Raw genomic sequence first — 16,738 nt, 5'->3', positions numbered from 1 at the left:
ACAGACTTCATATACACTCATTTTTAAATCCTGTCCACTACTGACTCCAGAGGATGCAAAAACATAAAATGAAAAATCCTGTGCTTATGTATTTTCCTTTAAATGATATGCAAGACATTTGCAGACAAGCATCTTAACTCTGGAAATAAGATGCCAATAGCTACATGGTTTGCAGATATTTCTGTATTTTTATGTCTAAAAACACAGAGCCTATCAGCAGTGTAACAGAGGATGGATTTACAAGCTTGAGAGAGCAAAGCAGATGCTCAAATACTGTATGGAAGAGAAGAATTTTGAGGATACAGAGAACTGGAACAGTTAGCAGCAAGTGGATTTCAAAGCTGAACAAGGAAATGTAAGAGGTTTTTCAAGCTGAAAGAGGAGCAGGCAAAACAGTAAAATGGGGGTAGATGAGCAGCTGAAGACCCCTAAGGCCAAGAAGCATGTACTTGATGGGTGAGCAACAGTTGGCACTCCTCTGTGTGAGACTTTCAGCATCACACCTAGGCCTCAGTTTTCTCCAGGTTACCTCAAGAAAACACCCTGGATTTTCACAGTTATAGAACTCATCACTTCTTGACAGGAAGCAGACAGAGCAGAAAGGTAGCCTTCATAATTGACACTGTTACCATGGGTCGCTAGAACCCTATTTGTCACAACCAGCTAGACAACTGCTGCATATTACTACTGCAAATGCAGTCAAACTGATTTAAATATTCTCGGGGCAAAACATCCCCATCTTCCGCTGATCCAGAAAGCATTCCACCACATCACATTTCAAATAGCAGCAGTAATCCTGTTATTGCAAACTCAGTAAGGATGGTGATAGTTATGTAGGCTGAATTACTGAGAATAATTGTTGAGTAAGTTAGACTTAATTCTCTGATTCCAAAAGAAAGGCTATACTTTATCTATAAAGCTCACAAAATGTACCAACCACGTTTGTCATCAGGCTCCTGCTTTGTTTTAACAAGATCCACTTGTCTTCCAGTTATTCCCAGAGCTGACAAGTCAATCACCCCTTTCTGACTGCTGTCGTGCAGATGGCTCTGATCCACTATATTGGCTTTAGCTTTATTTGATTTTAACATAAAGTCTTTCAGTGCTAACAGCTTGTCTTCTTCCTCCTCAGTCATCCCCTATAGAATAACAGGAGAGATAGTATCATTTGCTTTTGAACAAGAACATGCATCACAGCATGAAGATGTAAGAAGCAGTAAAATTAATGACTAACTCAGAACTGGAAGGAGAGCGCACAACCCCAGCATTCAAGACAATACTCTATCGCTCATACAAGATGTTAGGTAAGCCGCTGTGGTATAAGAATATCTTTCCTCCTCAAGAACAGGGCTAGAAATAGCAAAAGGGCAGAATAGCATTTAGTACTGAATTGCTGTCTGGTGCGAGCTGCTTAACTGCCACCTAGGCCGTACCTGGGGCCCGCAAGCCCTAGGGAAAAAACAAGACACACTCAGCTGCAGTTCTTCCTCTTCCCAGATCTCAATACTTTGTATGGGTGATTCTTTGTGCTTCCCTCTTCATATAAAAGCGTCAATACTTTCCAGCTTTGGTTTTGGCACTGCATGTTTCTCTCTTCCTAGCGTCGTAGAATGGTTTGGGTTGGAAGGGACCTTAAAGATCATCTAGCTCCAACCCTCCTGCCATGGACAAGGACACCTACTATAGACCAGGTTGCTCAAAGCTCCATCCAGCCTGGCCTGGAACTCTTCCAGGGAGAGGGCATCCACAGCTTCTCTGGGAAACCTGTTCCAGTACCTCATCAACCTCACAATAAAGAATTTATTCCTAATATCTCATCTAAATCTACCCTCTTTCAGTTTAAAGCCATTACCCCTTGTCCTATCACTACAGGCCCTTGTAAAAAGTCTGTTCCCAGCTTTCTTATAAGCCCCCTTTAGGCACTGCAAGGCTGCTATAAGGTCTCCCCACAGCCTTCTCTTCTCCAGGCTGAACAATCCCAAGTCTCTCAGCCTGTCTTCACAGGAGACAAATGCATACTCCTTTATCCGACACAATACACAGCACACGTTCTGTAACACTGCTACACCACAGATGTGTCAGAAATTTGAGATGTATTTTTTTATTTTAAGAACTTAGGTTGTATTTGGGAAATCCAGACACAAGGTTGCCCTATTTCTGGCAGATCTTTTTAAAATCTTCCTTAACTTTTAAAGAACTTGTCCTACAGGCATATACTAAAATCAATGAAGCTAATCGTTTGAAGTATTAGAAGGACTGGGAGTCCCTCACAGCAGCAACTGTGAGGTCAGGGTCTGTGGAAATGTACAGAGTCCAAAAGCATCTCAAGCCTGACTTTCAAAGTACAAATTAAAAAGAACTACCTGTGAAAGAAGCTTCTTCAACAGCTGTGCAATGGCAGGGTCCTCTGGTGGTGGGCAGTCAGGGAGAGCACCATTCCTCTTCTTTTGACGCATGTGAAGGTGTCGGAAAAGGCTTGTGATATCCTTTGATCTTAAGACGTAATCAAATATGGAACGGCTGACAGGCTCTTTAAGTACACTTAGCAGGACTATTTCTTTATCTATCTGCAATTCAAAAAAAAGAGACCAGTCATCATGGAGCACGATGATAGCCATATAAACATGAGAAAATCTAGCAGTAAATACTGTCATCTCATGCCTAGAGTGTTTGCATTTTTTTCTCCTATCATTAAAGTCAGTAACTGGATAGCTGCAAATATTTATATAAACACCTTCCTCTGAATGCATGTTCTGAAAAAAAAAAAACCAGTTTCCAGCTCAGTCCTTGTCCTGGTTTCAGCCAGAATAGCGTTAATTTTCTTCTTAGTAGCTGGTACAGTGTTGTGTTTTAGATTTAGCGTGAGAGTAATGTTGATAACACACTGATGTTTCAGTTGTTGCTGAGTAGTGCTTACTGTGAATCAAGGACTTTTCCAGTTTCCCAAGCTCTGCCAGTGAGCAGGTGCACGTGAAGCTGGGAGGGAGCGTGGCCAGAACAGCTGACCTGAACTATCCAAAGTGATATTCCATACCATAGAATGTCACGCTCAGTATATAAAGTGGGGGGAGTTGGTTGGGAGCCACCAATCACTGCTGGGGGAGTTGGTTGGGCATTGGTCAGCAGGTGGTGAGCAACTGTGTTGTGCATCACTTGGGTTTTGGGGGTTAGTTTGTTGGGGGTTATTTATTTCCTTGGGTTGAATTCCTCTCTCTTTCTCTCTCCTTTTCATTAAAATCATCATTATTTTTATTATATTTTACTTTATTTCAATTATTAAATCATTCTTAACCCACTAGTGTTAACTTTTCCCATTTCTCCTCCCCATCCCACCAGGGTGGGAGGGAGCGTGAGCAAGCAGGTGCATGGTACTTAGCTGTCAGCTGAGGTTAAACCATGACAGTCCTAGAGAGATGCTTTCTAGCTCACAATAAGGAAAAAAAAAAAAAAGTCACGTAGGACTTCAAAATTATTGCACATCATTGTGCCAATAACCTAGATTCAACTTCTCTCCTTTCTTGAAAATAAATACATGTTGGTCATGTCAGATTTTCTCCATTTTCTTTCCCCTTTCTGCCAGCAGTCTCAGAACAGTAACCTGGCATTGACAGATGGGATTAAAAGTTCTACTACTAGTATGATGATATTTCAAGCACCGTTTTTCTCTGTCCTACATTTACCCTATGAAAACACCAAGTAGAAGAGCTCTTCCCCTGTGTCAGTCAGATTACCAGGTTTCCTCCTATGTATACAAGGGAATAAGGATGCACAAACATGTAATTAATATTCAAAAGCATACTGGAAGATTAGTAAACAGTCGTAAGAAACTTATGAGTTAGGGCATAATTTAGAATCATTAACTGGGGAAGTCCTTAAAAAGATTGTTCATTACTACTAAAACAAACCAAAAAAAAAACCCCACCAAGTTTCTGTTTTCCCAGGTAACAAATCAATGTCTGTTTGTGTCCAGAGAACATGTCTGGACAAAGTCTTGTAGGCAATGCAGATTACTTGCAGCCCCAATATTCCTTTGAGTTTATATCTTTTAGTACTTGATCTTTGTTGTTTCAAGAGCACATCTTAAGATAACGGGGGCAGGCAAGCCGTATTCATGAAATAGGCCCACAGTTACAGTCCTACAGTTAAATAGCCAAACCTAATTCAGACTAAAATTAGGACACAAATGCTTGTACAAAAGTTGGAATACTCAAAGTAATTAATGGGAGATGTTGGGGTTGGACTGCAATTCTTCCTTCACAACAGTGTCAGAAGACCAGAAGACCTCGTTCATATAACGTGCTTTGCATAGCTGTCTAAATGAAAAACAACTTCAAAAGTGAGTCCAAAGTGAGGACTTCCTCATTGCATTCTAACTCAATGTTACCCTCTACTTGCTTACTATATTTAGTGTTGCATAGCAAAGAAAAATTTACATACTAAAACGAAGCAAGAAGTGAAAAAGACAGAAATTTAACAATCAATGCCTAAAACACTGCACAAGGTGTCTAGGGAGTTGTAAACAAAGAAAAATACTATTTTGATGAAGTTACCACCTCCATGGTTTACAAGAAAGTGTTAAACACATGAGGTACTTTTCAATATAAGTACTGCAACTGTTTCTTATCTATTTAAGCACTTGAGAGATGCATTCTGCAGGTCCTAAAATTATAGCAAAGATGCCTATATGATCATACTAGCAGCATCATGCAGGTCATTCCTAGACATGTGCTGTTATGATATGGCTTAACTCATTCACACAGAGAGCTCTGCCCTTACCCTTGGCAAAGCACTGAAACACAGGAGTAGCACTGCTGAAATCACAAGCACAGTAATCACTACTTAACAGACTGTTCGTGTTTTCAGAGGGTCAGGCCCACAGTTAAGTATGTTAGCGGGGCAGTGCTGGAATACTCGATCTTGTACATGAAGGCATAGAACTCAGAAACAATTGTTTCACAGCCAACTTTTCATGCCTTTTAGACTCCTAGAAACTAGCATAGTATCGCGAGAGTTTGATCGTAAACAAGGCAGAGGGGCTTGAACCAAAGACATATCTGTTGATTTTAGGCTTTGTAAAGCGTTCTGCAATTGGCAGCAAATTTGTGGAAGCAGTCTTTCAAACATAGACGGCAATGCCCATTCTTCAATGTCTGCCAGCAAGTATCGAAGAACTATATCGTCTCTAACCTTAACTGAAAAAACACAATCTAATATCCTTATCACCAGGACCACAGCCAAGACAGACTTTAAGAATTCTAACTGGTTTAGATACATACACGTTAAAGTTATTTAAGGTATTACCTGTATTATTGGTTGCGTGATAAAAGGATGGAGGTATGGCATGAGCTTGCAGTAGACATCAGCAATATTCAAATACTGTGCTACCACAGTGATAAATCCAACTGCACCGTAACGTATCCAAAGATTAGGATGACACAGGAAAGGTGCTGAAAAAAAATTAGGCTGTTAAAATACATCATTCATGTTAAATAGAGGGGAGCATCCTATATATGGCAGCCTATGATGACATTTCCTTCCCCCAGAATTATCCCCAAACTGAGTCTTCCCTACTGCAGGGCACCAAGGTTAAAACACTCATACTGAGAAAATTATTTCATTGTGCCTGTGCTGGTCAGCTTCCTTGCTGTTGCCAAACAGCATGTTTTTCCTATTTATTCATGTCAATCCCTAACTGTCAACTCCAGATCTGCAAAGACGACTAATCAAAAAATAAGCCTCAACCTTATTCCAGACAATTATGGAGAATCCTAATACCAGTGATTTTTTTTTTTTCTTTTTAGAGTAAATACTTTATTCTTTCCTTCTTCCCCTCTCTTCCTTGAATAGTCACTACTCGTACTGTAAGACTCAGAAATCCATTTCAATTATGTGGGTTTTAAGAAGTTGTGATCGAGGGACTGTATCTAGTCATGAGATATATTCACAGATCATCTGCCTCAAATTCTGAGCGCATTTGAAAAGCCATGACATTAGGAAGAAGCAGGCTACATCTCCAAAGATCAGTTGGTATTTTCTTTTCCATAAATAGCTGGTAAATCTTGGGTACACCTAAATCAAATTGATAAGCCTGATGAGGAAGGAGAGACCAACTCTGTATTCAGGGTTCTATTGAGTTAAATGGGGGGTTATGGTTTTAGAAATAGGATGAGAAGGGATTGTCTGAGGGACTGGCTTCCCTTCTTCCTCAAAGGTCAATAGGTAAGAGTTTGCAAGTTATGTGCCTGATCAACTTCCAGAAGTAACAAGGAGGTTTTCTTTATAGGAGGTTGGCATGAAGAACAAGGAAAGGCCTTAAAGCAGGAAGTTTTTGGACTAAGTGTTGTTTGCTGCTGTCCTGTATAAAATCAGAGAAGATGCCTCCAATTTGTTCCACCAAAATTATTATTTTAGAATTGGTTCTGAGCACTAACATGGTCCAACTAGCAATAGTTCGTTAACACAGTTTTTGTAGATTCTAAAACAGTACTATAGGTTTGCACATTGGACAGCTAAGCTGGCTGCAAACAGCTTTATGTAGTACTAAAATTTCTTAACTAGGAAAATAAGGCATTCTCCAGTATTCCAACTTACCAATATCACAAGCAAACTCGTAAATATGTGGCTTTTGCAACAGCCCCAACTGGCACATACAAGTAAGAGCATTGAGGGCTTTATAAATGACAAATTCTTCAGCATCACTGAGACCTTGCTGAAGTAGAGGTTTCAGTATCGATGAGCTCTGCCAGCCAACATAAGCAGCAACACCTGAAACATAAAAAGAACACATAAAACCCCAAAACTAGCACTTCCTTGCCTTTCCTCACCGAAGTTTAAAATTACTGTCCCACAGAGACATCTCAAAACAGATTATTAGTCATTAGAAAAAAAAAAAAAAAAAAAAAGGAAGCTGCTTTCCATTAAAGTCAGACTAATATTCTGAAAACTGTTTGATAAAAGCAGATCCTTGTGCCTGCAGAGGTCCTTCCAGAAGCCAGGCATAGATGTCAGCACACAACTGGCCAGCAGAAGCCTGAAACTGCAAGGCAACACCAGCAGCCTAAGGGGCGGGGATGCAGTGCCTGCATTTGTACATGGAAAGGACAACTGAGCAACAATGAAAGTCTCTGCTAGCAGGATTTTGTCTTTTAACTTAGCAGTGACTGTAATTTGGAAGACCTGAAAAGACCGAACTGGATACTGGGCTAATTTTCAGCAACAAAAACCTATAACATACATTCACTTAGCCACAAAATAAAGAGTCAGTAATAGTCAAAAAGGAACTTACAGAAAAATCTTCTAAAACTCTTCCAGCCTGAAACGGCTGCAAGATTTGCTGTTTAGTTAACTAGTCTCAAATTACTTGCTGGCATGAAGCCACTTTGACCCTAGTTTCAAAAATAAATGCAATTTTTAAATAACTTATTTCAAAATCTTAGAAGGAAGCCAAGACCAAAAGCAGCTAAGTGAAAGTAATTCCTTTGAAGCTGCTGGGTAAAAACGTATTAACCGCATCTCAGTAAAAGAGACTGCTTTCCTATCCTTCTTCCTTTCCCATGTGAAAACCACCCACTGGCCACATGAAACTGTCATTTGGAAATGCTTGTTTGGATTAGATAACCCACGTACAATAATTAATCTCTGGCAATGGTCAGGGAGATGGACCTTGTCAATTTCTATCTTTCCTCTAGCTTTACATCCATCAAGTGAACATTCCTTCCCAAAAAACAACTGAGCAAGTCCTCTTACTGTTCTCAAGAGAAAAAAAATGAGGTTTTCATTTAATAGCTCAGGCTTTTTGTTGCTATCGTCATTCGTGCTACATAGCACAGACTGTAACCGCCTCTGCTTCTAACTCAAGTTGTTTGGGACTGATAAATACCACAAGATTCAACGTCCTTTCATCAGAATCTAGATTAAACATAAAATTACTTTATCATAGTAAAAGTGATAAAGTTATAATTAATATACTTGCTCATGTATTAATGCTGGGCTTTGCAACTAATTGCTAAAAAAAGAAGAGAATAAGGTAGAAATAGCACAGGTAAGAGAAATCCCCTCGGTGCCGCTGTTACAGAAGGGCACGTGCCCACAGCCACAGGCCGTGGTGCCTGTACACACTTAAACACGAGTTTGAACACTCAGTTTTAAAGATGTGCAAAAGCTTTAAGTAAAACAGTGTGAAACAAAAATATGAGTTCTGAACTTTATCTGAATTCTTCTGTGGAGGTTTTGATACTGGGACAGGAGGAGGAGCAGCTAAAAATATAGTTTACATGTCTTGACTTTCACATTTAATTGCCTCACATCTACCTACATGTCTTTTGCAAGAAGGCAAGACACTGTGACCTGTGCTTTCACCACCCCATTGCTCCTTGCAAACAAATTCTGACAAGTTATTAGCATCGCATCTTGTCAGGGCTTGCCAGCACAGCACTTTGTGGCTTCCAGTCATAATGTAATGCGTGCCTACCATAATGGCCCTGCTGGAAGTTTGACCATGCTCTTTTTTTCTTGCCTTGCATCTGAAGTACCATTTCACCCCCCAGGTACTGCAATGGAAAACCTGGTCAAGAAAACCTGCAAATCCTGAGTGCTGACTCTCAGCAATGGTCATGTGGAATAATTTCCAACATTCATGGAACATTACATAAACTTAATAACAATTTTAAAAAATCTTACCAGTGATGACATCAGCTGTTAAGCTTTCTGAGATGACAGGAATCTTTAAGTGAGGTTTTAAGGCATTAAAAAAATGTTTCAAATTATAATTTTAGGCTATACCAGTACACAGTTTTCATCATGTGAGCAGGTCTACTGAAGTTAATGGGCCCACACACACGTGAAACACTGCATCTACTAGACAACTTGCAAAAATCTTAGTATTTACTTGTCACAATTCAGCTTTTTGAGTTATTTGCTTTAGCAAAGACTCAAAAATAAAAAGCATTTAAAGTTTATTGTTTATGTTAATCCAACTTATACTTAAATACCTCAGTCTCATTGGTATTAAGTATCTGGACTAAAAGAAAAATATACTTGTAATTACATTGTTTCATCTTCACTCCCAATAATTCACCAAAGTCTTTTCCTATAAATTATAGAATTCTTTATAAGAAAGGACCTTTATATGACTGTTAACAGTTTCCAGGATATGCAAAACTTATTTACATTATTATCTCGCTACTCTGTTTGGCTGAAACCCAACATTTACCAACAATGCTGTCAAAGAAAGCTCCTCGAAGATGCCAGTCATTCTTATCATTTAAGAAAGTGATCATATGAGATAGAAGAACATCATTGGCTTTCTGACGTCCAAAAAAGACACAGAGACGCGTTATTCCATTTTCCATCAGTGTCTGTTTCACAATATTCTCTGGGTCACTTAGCAAAGTCACAACTTTCTGCTGAACCATTTCATGCAAGGCTTGCAGCTCTGCAAGAGACAACACGATGAACATTTGGGTTGGCGAGAAGCATTATGTGCAGGCGTACTACCTGCTGCTAAAAGAGCTACACTCAGTAAGATGGGCAATGCAATATAGCCTCAACAATTCCAACAACTAGCTTACCAAAGACTTCAGACTAAGCAGGAGGTGGTGGCAAAGCCAAAAAGTATAGAGATGTGAGACATTCTTACCAAATCAATAAATTCTAAACTTGTCATAACTTCAACTAAGATGATCCAGCTTATTTCATATATATGTAGGTGAAATGCAGATGTGAAAAACAAAACAGAACCATTCAACTGTCTTTCTTCCTTGTGTTACTTCTTTCATGTCCATGCTATTTTGAGGGGTAGGGGACAGTACTTCTTAGAAATACAATTCATACTATGAGGCTTCCTCTGTCACACCTCAGCAAATCTGAGCACCCCATGCTTTATGTGAAGGAACTCAAAGGGGATTTTTTTATGTTTGGTTTTGGTAGGTTTTGTTTGGTTGTTGTTGGGGTTTTTTTAAAGTATCATCCTACAACTAGTTAAGAGATAATTGAAACATGCCTTTTTCCCTACCAAATGGAGTATGTGTGGGATGTTTACCAATTATGATTAGTCACAGATTGATCTACTTAGCCGAAAAGAGAAATGACAGTTCTTAACCACAAACTCTTCCCAGCTTAGAAGACTTGCCTGGCATTGCTCTGGAAATTTATGCATCACTGAAAGTCACCGGAGCAGACACACAGGTCACTCCTTCCCAAGGGAAAGGAAAAGAAAAGCCATCCTTAGGATTTTAACTCATTCTCTGTCCTACAGTTACAATAGCACAGATAGCAGTGTTACCACCCAACGGCATCCCAACATTCAGCTTCTTCAGGCAAAAAGACAAGAACTGCCAGGCATAGGAACAGAAAAGAAAGAATGACTGAAAAATACAGTACTATACCTATGGTAGAATCTGACAGTTTTTTTCAAAGCTAACACTGCTTGCCACTTCATCGGAAGCAGTATTTGGAACATAGCCATGTTTTCACAGCTGACTTGTTTACAGGACTGTGAGTGAAGCTGGATACAAAACCAGGCAGCCAGCACCACAGTCAAATACCTTGGGAACTTTTGGAGAAAAGAATGCCCATTTACACATTTTTTTTTTGTCTCTCACAATGCTCAGAACAGAGGTGTCTGCTTCTGCACGAAGCTGCAACACACATGCTTTGATACTAGTCAAGGCAAAGCATTCTTCCCATTTAACAGGAAGGCTAAGCTTTAAGAGGTGAGGAAGATTAGTACTAACTAGGAGCTTTGGCCCATGATTTGCTATTATAAGCAGGCAAGGTAAGCAGAAGTGACATTACCTGTGTCATAGTTATCACTAGGATGAGAAGTTTCATCCATTTCTTCACCATTTGGCTCATTTTCCATATTGAGATTTTTCAACTGTACCAACTCCAGAAATCTCAGAGCTGTTTCTGCCAACAACGCTATGTTTTCTGCAAAGGAAAACATTTTGGTTAAGAATTGTTCTACTTTGCCTATTTACATCAGTCTGACAATCCCCCCGATGAGGGCTTATAACCGTTGACAATACCAGTCATGATGGACAAATGGAACTGAAATTACACAACATTCTCTGGTCAACCCACTTCTGTTGGCCTGACTCCAGCAAAGCTACCAAGTATATTAAATCACACGGTATTTTGTCACAAAAACAAGGGTAGAAATTTTAAGTATATCAAGTGGTAACAAGGACTAACTTCAGACTTCCAGAACTAGCCCTAAATGCCACCTAAACTCAGGCTAATGACTAAATAACTTGATAGAACTTAAAGGCAAATTAACCTGAACTAACTAACATGCCCACATGGTAGACTGCAGCAAAACAACCGCAACAAACCACTGTGCCAGGATATGTGTCCTAGAGAGTAACAACAGGGTTACCCCTAAGCGCTGGATTCCACTTTTAGAGCATTTATCCCCAAATCCATCCATGTGATTTAGCACCGTTCTGCAACGTTTGGAAGTTGCTAACGCAACTCAGGCTATGTTATATGGGTCAGGCCACTGCTGGCACAGGAATGATCCTGTTGAGGCAGAAGACCCACTTAAGCAGCCATTCTGAGTGTCATCCAAGACAAGAGCAGCGTGCCAATGGAGCCTGTCCACAGCCCAGATCAAATCCTGTTAAGTCACCCCTCTGACCACTATCAAAAAGCGTGCTATAGTAACACAAGTTAATGTAATTATTAGACTACCTTTAAATACATTTATTTATTTGAAATTGCTTTCTTAAAAGAAAAGCTATCTGAAGTTAAGGAAACTTAATCAGACTTAACCACCTACAGTTCAAATAACTTTTTCAAGTTTCAGAAAATATTCTAGTTGTACTCAGTTTGAAAATAAAGTCAAAACCACTGAAGAACCTCTGTGTGAGCAGGTGCAACTGGAGTCTGTGGGTACTGAGACCTGTAGCCTTTTTGCACTTGCAGATAAGGAAACTGCATTTTGTTTCTTCTATTTCAGCTTATTTAACAAGTTCAGCTTTATATTAGTTTGTTTAAAGGTTAATTCTAAAAAGACTATAATTTTACAAGATTTGGGGTTTTTTTCTTATCTACAAATAAAAGTGAGTCATGAAGAAAACTGTTCTTTCATAAAGCCCTAAATGATCAAGGTGACCAAAAGCTGTTGGTTCCATTCATTAACTATGCATTGTCTTCAATAATTAGTTTTATCAGCTGACTTAGTAAACAAAAGAAAAACATCACCGGGAATTTTCAACTCAGTTCTACATTTATATCCAAAACAAACCAACACACTTAAAAATATGCTAGTCATGGCAAATAAGGGTACATACTAAATAGCAAACACAGGCATAACTAAAAAGTTTCTTCCTGAACCAGGCAGAACTCCTATCTGAATATCATGCAAAGAAAACATCTGCTACACTATAAGGCAATCTATTACATAACAAATAATGTAACTTCAGCCCCTAAATATCAAATTTCATTTTGTGAAACTACCTCTGAAGCACAGCAACACACTGATGCTTTTAGTTCCACATTTATTTCAGTTCATTCAGGCTGCTCTAAGCAAACAATCTGAGCTAATGAGATGTGAATTAAGGTAAATTAATACAAACAGCAAAAGGCAGGCAAGCTCAGAAAGCCCTGTTCACATATTTAGCTACACAAAGACCACCTAGACAAGTACTTTTCTTTGTTATGCTCTTGCTTATACAGGGAATAAAGCTGGGGGGCTTCCCTGAGCACGAGGCTCTAAACTGACCCTTACCTTAGCCATGGGCAGGCCTGCTGTGTTCTGCATCCAGCCTAGCCCAAAGCATATGTACACATTCTGTAAGTTGCTTTTACATGCAAAACTACAGAAAAGAATGAATGTTAATTTTAAAGACAGTTAATTCATCTAGCAGAGAGCAAACAGGTTTTGTCAACTATTTAAAATGTAATTATTTACTCTGGGTACAGATCTACACTGGAAATCCACCTGTTAGTATAACTTAACTCATTAATTATTAAGTTGCTGCCATCACCTGCACCAGTTAGCTTAAGTGAATACAGGTGTCTTTACCTGCAGTCATTTATGAGACTTCTGGGGAGATTTACTGAAATAGAAACAGCAAGCTCTGTGATGATTTTGAGCAGAGGAGAAAACAGTTAAGGAAACAGAGAAAAGCCCAAGACTGGAGTTTTGACTGGATTTCCTCTTACCAGCATATGCAAGTCTGACGATGGTGGCTTCATCCTGGGCCAAGTGTGCAATGCCTGGCAGAATGTATTCTGGGTAAATGTTAATATCATTGCGTGGCACCTCTTTGACGAGAGCAAGAACTTTAGTTAGTGTCCTCACAGATTCTGCCCTCACCCTGGGCACAGAGTCGTTGCTGAAATGTAACAGATAAGGAGTAATACGATCCAGAAGAATCTCTACACTTAATCTTGGTGCTAAATGAAGAATCAGTTCCAAAGCGGCCAGTTTTGAATCACAGTATTTCAGAGTCTGTAAACAGGAAGTTATCACAGACACTAGAATAACCAGCCCATTCTCTTTTGTCTCTCCCTCGGCTTTCTCTGTGCGATCATGCCCACAGAGATTGTGAATGATGTTATCCAGATCTTTACGTATGACCAATATACGCTCATCTGCTGACACAAATGTTTCCTTGGCAAACTGGGCCATGTAAGGCTGAAGGAAAGTGTAAAATATTTCAGGAAATGCATTGTTACGTTGCTGTTTCAAATAATCTTCAGCTGCTAAACGTTTATCTGGCTCGCGATGGACCATCTGAGTGACCTTGAGAAAGGCAGAAGTAGGAGGGAGTGGGAGAGAAAGATTAAAGGTTTAGACATTTGTAATACATAAACAAAACAAAAAAACCCCAAACCAAACAATAAATGATTTGTCACCAAAGTAGGTGAAATAGACTACAAACGGACCACACACATGGTTCTAATGCTGTAGTCTATCCTTACCAGTTCTCTGATACTGCGGTCTTCAATTTTGTTTAGGACTTGATCAGGGGAAAAGAGGCCATTTCTGTAAGCCAAAAGCTGAGATAAATCAAACAAGGGTACGCCTTCTGTGAAAAGCTCTGCTATTACACAGCCTGGGGAACGAAAAAAGAGTCAAGGATGTCAGAGGATTATAAACAGACACTTTAACTTCACTTTCTACATGTGGACAAAACCAAACTCTATGCAACTCTTATTTGCCTTATTTTTAATTGAGCTAAGTCGCCACATTAACTTGGGGAAAGGAGATGCATCTCAGGCTCCAAAAGCTGGCTTTTACACTTGATCCTTGAAATATCTCCCAAGTATTTTATTTCAAACATGCCAACAGTAGAGGAGTTTGCAATTAGGAAACATGAGGCAGTGACTTCAGCCACCTGCCAGCTGGAAAACACACCACCCGAAAAGGAAGCCGCATCACTGTCACGTGGAAGAAGAGTGCCAGTAAGTCAGCATGGATCAGGCAGTAGGTCAAAATTAAGCAGCCCTTTTACAGAAGGTAAGGAAATAACCTCTGCTTCCACAGTGATGCTGGGAGACTGCACAGATTCATTCACACAAGCTCATAAGCACAGTGAGAAATACTACAATTGCCAAACACAGCCCTCCCTGTTGTATGACACACAGTCTTTCCCAAGGTCCCACTCCCGCAGTTTGCTCCCAAGGGTCAGCATCTTGCTTTATCAGTGGAGTGCCCTAGAAGTCTGGCCATAAAAGCAGCTTGTAAAATGAAGTAACCGTTACCTTTAAATTCAGGTTTTTCAATCACTTTAAGAAAAAAAAAAAGCCAAACTTAGAGCTTTCAAAGTGCTGAAGACAAGCCCGAGACCCAAGACAAGCTCCCACGGTCAGACTCTTTAAGTATTTGTGAGTGAGACTATGACAGCAGCTTAGTTAGTTATCGAACCTCCCACCTGTGGGGAAAATGAAATGAGAATGGGCTTCTAAAGCCAATGTTGCCACATTGCCCTGAAAGCTGTCTCAGCCCCCAGGCAGCTGGATTTTAGGTGAACCACTGATTGGCTTCCTCCTCTTGGGTCCCATAAGGCATATGCTATGTGTCCCAGAACCTCAGCCACAAGATGATGGTCTGTGGCTTTGCAGAACCATGTCTTCCTCAGGGCAGAGTTGAGCCATAGAGAACAGTTTGTGACTTCCCTCCTCTGATAACACGGTGATGCACTTATGTAGCTTGCTGTATTGTGTCTCTACTTTTTCTGTGAAGGAAAGATCTGGGGTTGGGTCTTGCCTAAAAAAAGCAAGTTTTTCCGCATGCTGTTCTCTAAGCCCACTGTTAAAAAAACAAACAACGAAACAACCCCCCAAACCAAAATAAGGTTGTCTGCACCCCAACACACAATCATAAACACACTGCTTTCCCCTGATGGGTCCAAGTACCTGCAGAAAAGATATCCATGGCACGTTTTAGCTCCCCTCTTGTTCGTTGGTTGCTGTTTGCCAGGTCTACTAAAGGAGTTGAAGGGTCCCGCATGTTTTCCAGCTCTGTAGCAAACATACTGCCATCGACAAAGCGCTCGGGAGCAATGTAACATGTTCTCCTCCGTGACGTGTCAAAGAAATAATTGAAGTCAGCAGGATTGTCTTCAGGAAGGTAAGTTGGCTTAAAACTGGCAAAGTCAGTTAAAAGAACCCAGTTCCAGCTAGTCACCATGATGTTCTCAGTTTTAATATCCCCATGGCGGACTCCAGATTTGTGTGCTTGGTCCACCGCCGTAAGGATCTGGAAGGCAATCCACCTTTTTTCAATGTTGTTCAGGAACGGCCTGGTACTAATTCGATCATAAAGGTTGTCCCGCACGTACTGTCTGAAAAGCATGGCGGCCTTCTCGGACAGGGTCGCTTTCTGGAAGGGAAGGCAGTTCTGTGCCGAGTGCAGCCTTATTTTCAGCTCCTCCAGCTCCTGCTTGTAGCTCGTCAGGGGCAAGGTGGGGTCCTGAATGGCGAACACCTTCACCACCACCAGTCCCTCCCGGTGCTTGGCGCGGGCGACCTTGAAGAAGCGGGTGCTCCCCAGGCTCTTGTCGTATTCGAAGTCGTGGATGTCAGAGAAGTAGCTGTCCACCGAGAGGATCTGCGAGGGGGCGATGCCAGCCAGCTGGTTCCCCATGGCGGCACCTCCCCCCGGGCGCTGCCACCGCACCGCGGCTCTCCCGCGTCAGCCTGGGGAAAAAGCACACACAACGCGCCCTTCGCACCGGTCGCAGCCGCGGGCTCGCCCCACTGGCCCCGGGCCCTCTGCCCCGGGCCCCCCGCCCCGGGCGGGCCCTGCCGCCGCGCCTCCCACCCCTCCGCAGGCCCCGCCGCCGGGGCAGCGCCGGGCCCGGGCCCAGCGGAGCGAGGCGCCGCGGCGGCGGGTCCACCGTCCGCAGCGCTCACCGGCGCGGCCCGCCCGGCCCAGGCAGCGCCGGGACCCCCGGCCCCGACGGCGGGACGGAGCGAGGCGGGACTCGGCGCGGCGGAACCGGCACCGTGAGGCGGGCGGGGAAGGGGCGGCGCCGTGAGCTCACGTCCGGGGCCGCCCCGAGCCCCTGGGGAAAGGGGCCGGCGGCGGGAGCGGCCTCAGCAGCGCAGCCGGGGGCAGTGCCGCGGGCCGCCCTGGGTGTCTCCTGGTGACCTTCTTTTTTTGCCGGCTGTGTGCCCTGGGAAGGGCTGCTTCTTGTTTTGTGCCTTGTAATGGGAGGAGGCGGCAGCAGCAGCACGGTCATGGCCGGGCACTTCGCTTTGTTTAGCAGCGTCGAGGAGGACCCGA

The 16,738-nt window shown here is 41.9% G+C and overlaps 1 protein-coding gene across 1 annotated transcript in view; it reads right to left on the bottom strand.

The window, feature by feature from the left end:
- PIK3R4 (phosphoinositide-3-kinase regulatory subunit 4) overlaps positions 1-16,469 on the bottom strand; it is a 28,724-nt gene extending 12,255 nt beyond the window's left edge. Inside the window, exons 1-10 of the mRNA XM_055708849.1 lie at positions 16,366-16,469; positions 15,367-16,149; positions 13,930-14,063; positions 13,168-13,750; positions 10,795-10,929; positions 9,212-9,433; positions 6,592-6,765; positions 5,302-5,447; positions 2,364-2,567; positions 938-1,139 (exon numbers count right to left, since the gene is read on the bottom strand). Coding sequence (XP_055564824.1) covers positions 938-1,139; positions 2,364-2,567; positions 5,302-5,447; positions 6,592-6,765; positions 9,212-9,433; positions 10,795-10,929; positions 13,168-13,750; positions 13,930-14,063; positions 15,367-16,096 — 2,530 coding nt within the window. The 5' untranslated portion in view covers positions 16,097-16,149; positions 16,366-16,469. The remainder of the gene's footprint in view (positions 1-937; positions 1,140-2,363; positions 2,568-5,301; positions 5,448-6,591; positions 6,766-9,211; positions 9,434-10,794; positions 10,930-13,167; positions 13,751-13,929; positions 14,064-15,366; positions 16,150-16,365) is intronic.
- Between the last annotated feature and the right edge of the window lie 269 nt (positions 16,470-16,738).

This window comes from Falco cherrug, chromosome 4 (genome assembly GCF_023634085.1).
Source record: "Falco cherrug isolate bFalChe1 chromosome 4, bFalChe1.pri, whole genome shotgun sequence".
Taxonomy (NCBI): Eukaryota; Metazoa; Chordata; class Aves; order Falconiformes; family Falconidae; genus Falco; species Falco cherrug.
The sequence above is the reverse complement of the archived record's forward strand: the minus strand, read 5'-3'. Positions and strand labels throughout refer to the sequence as shown.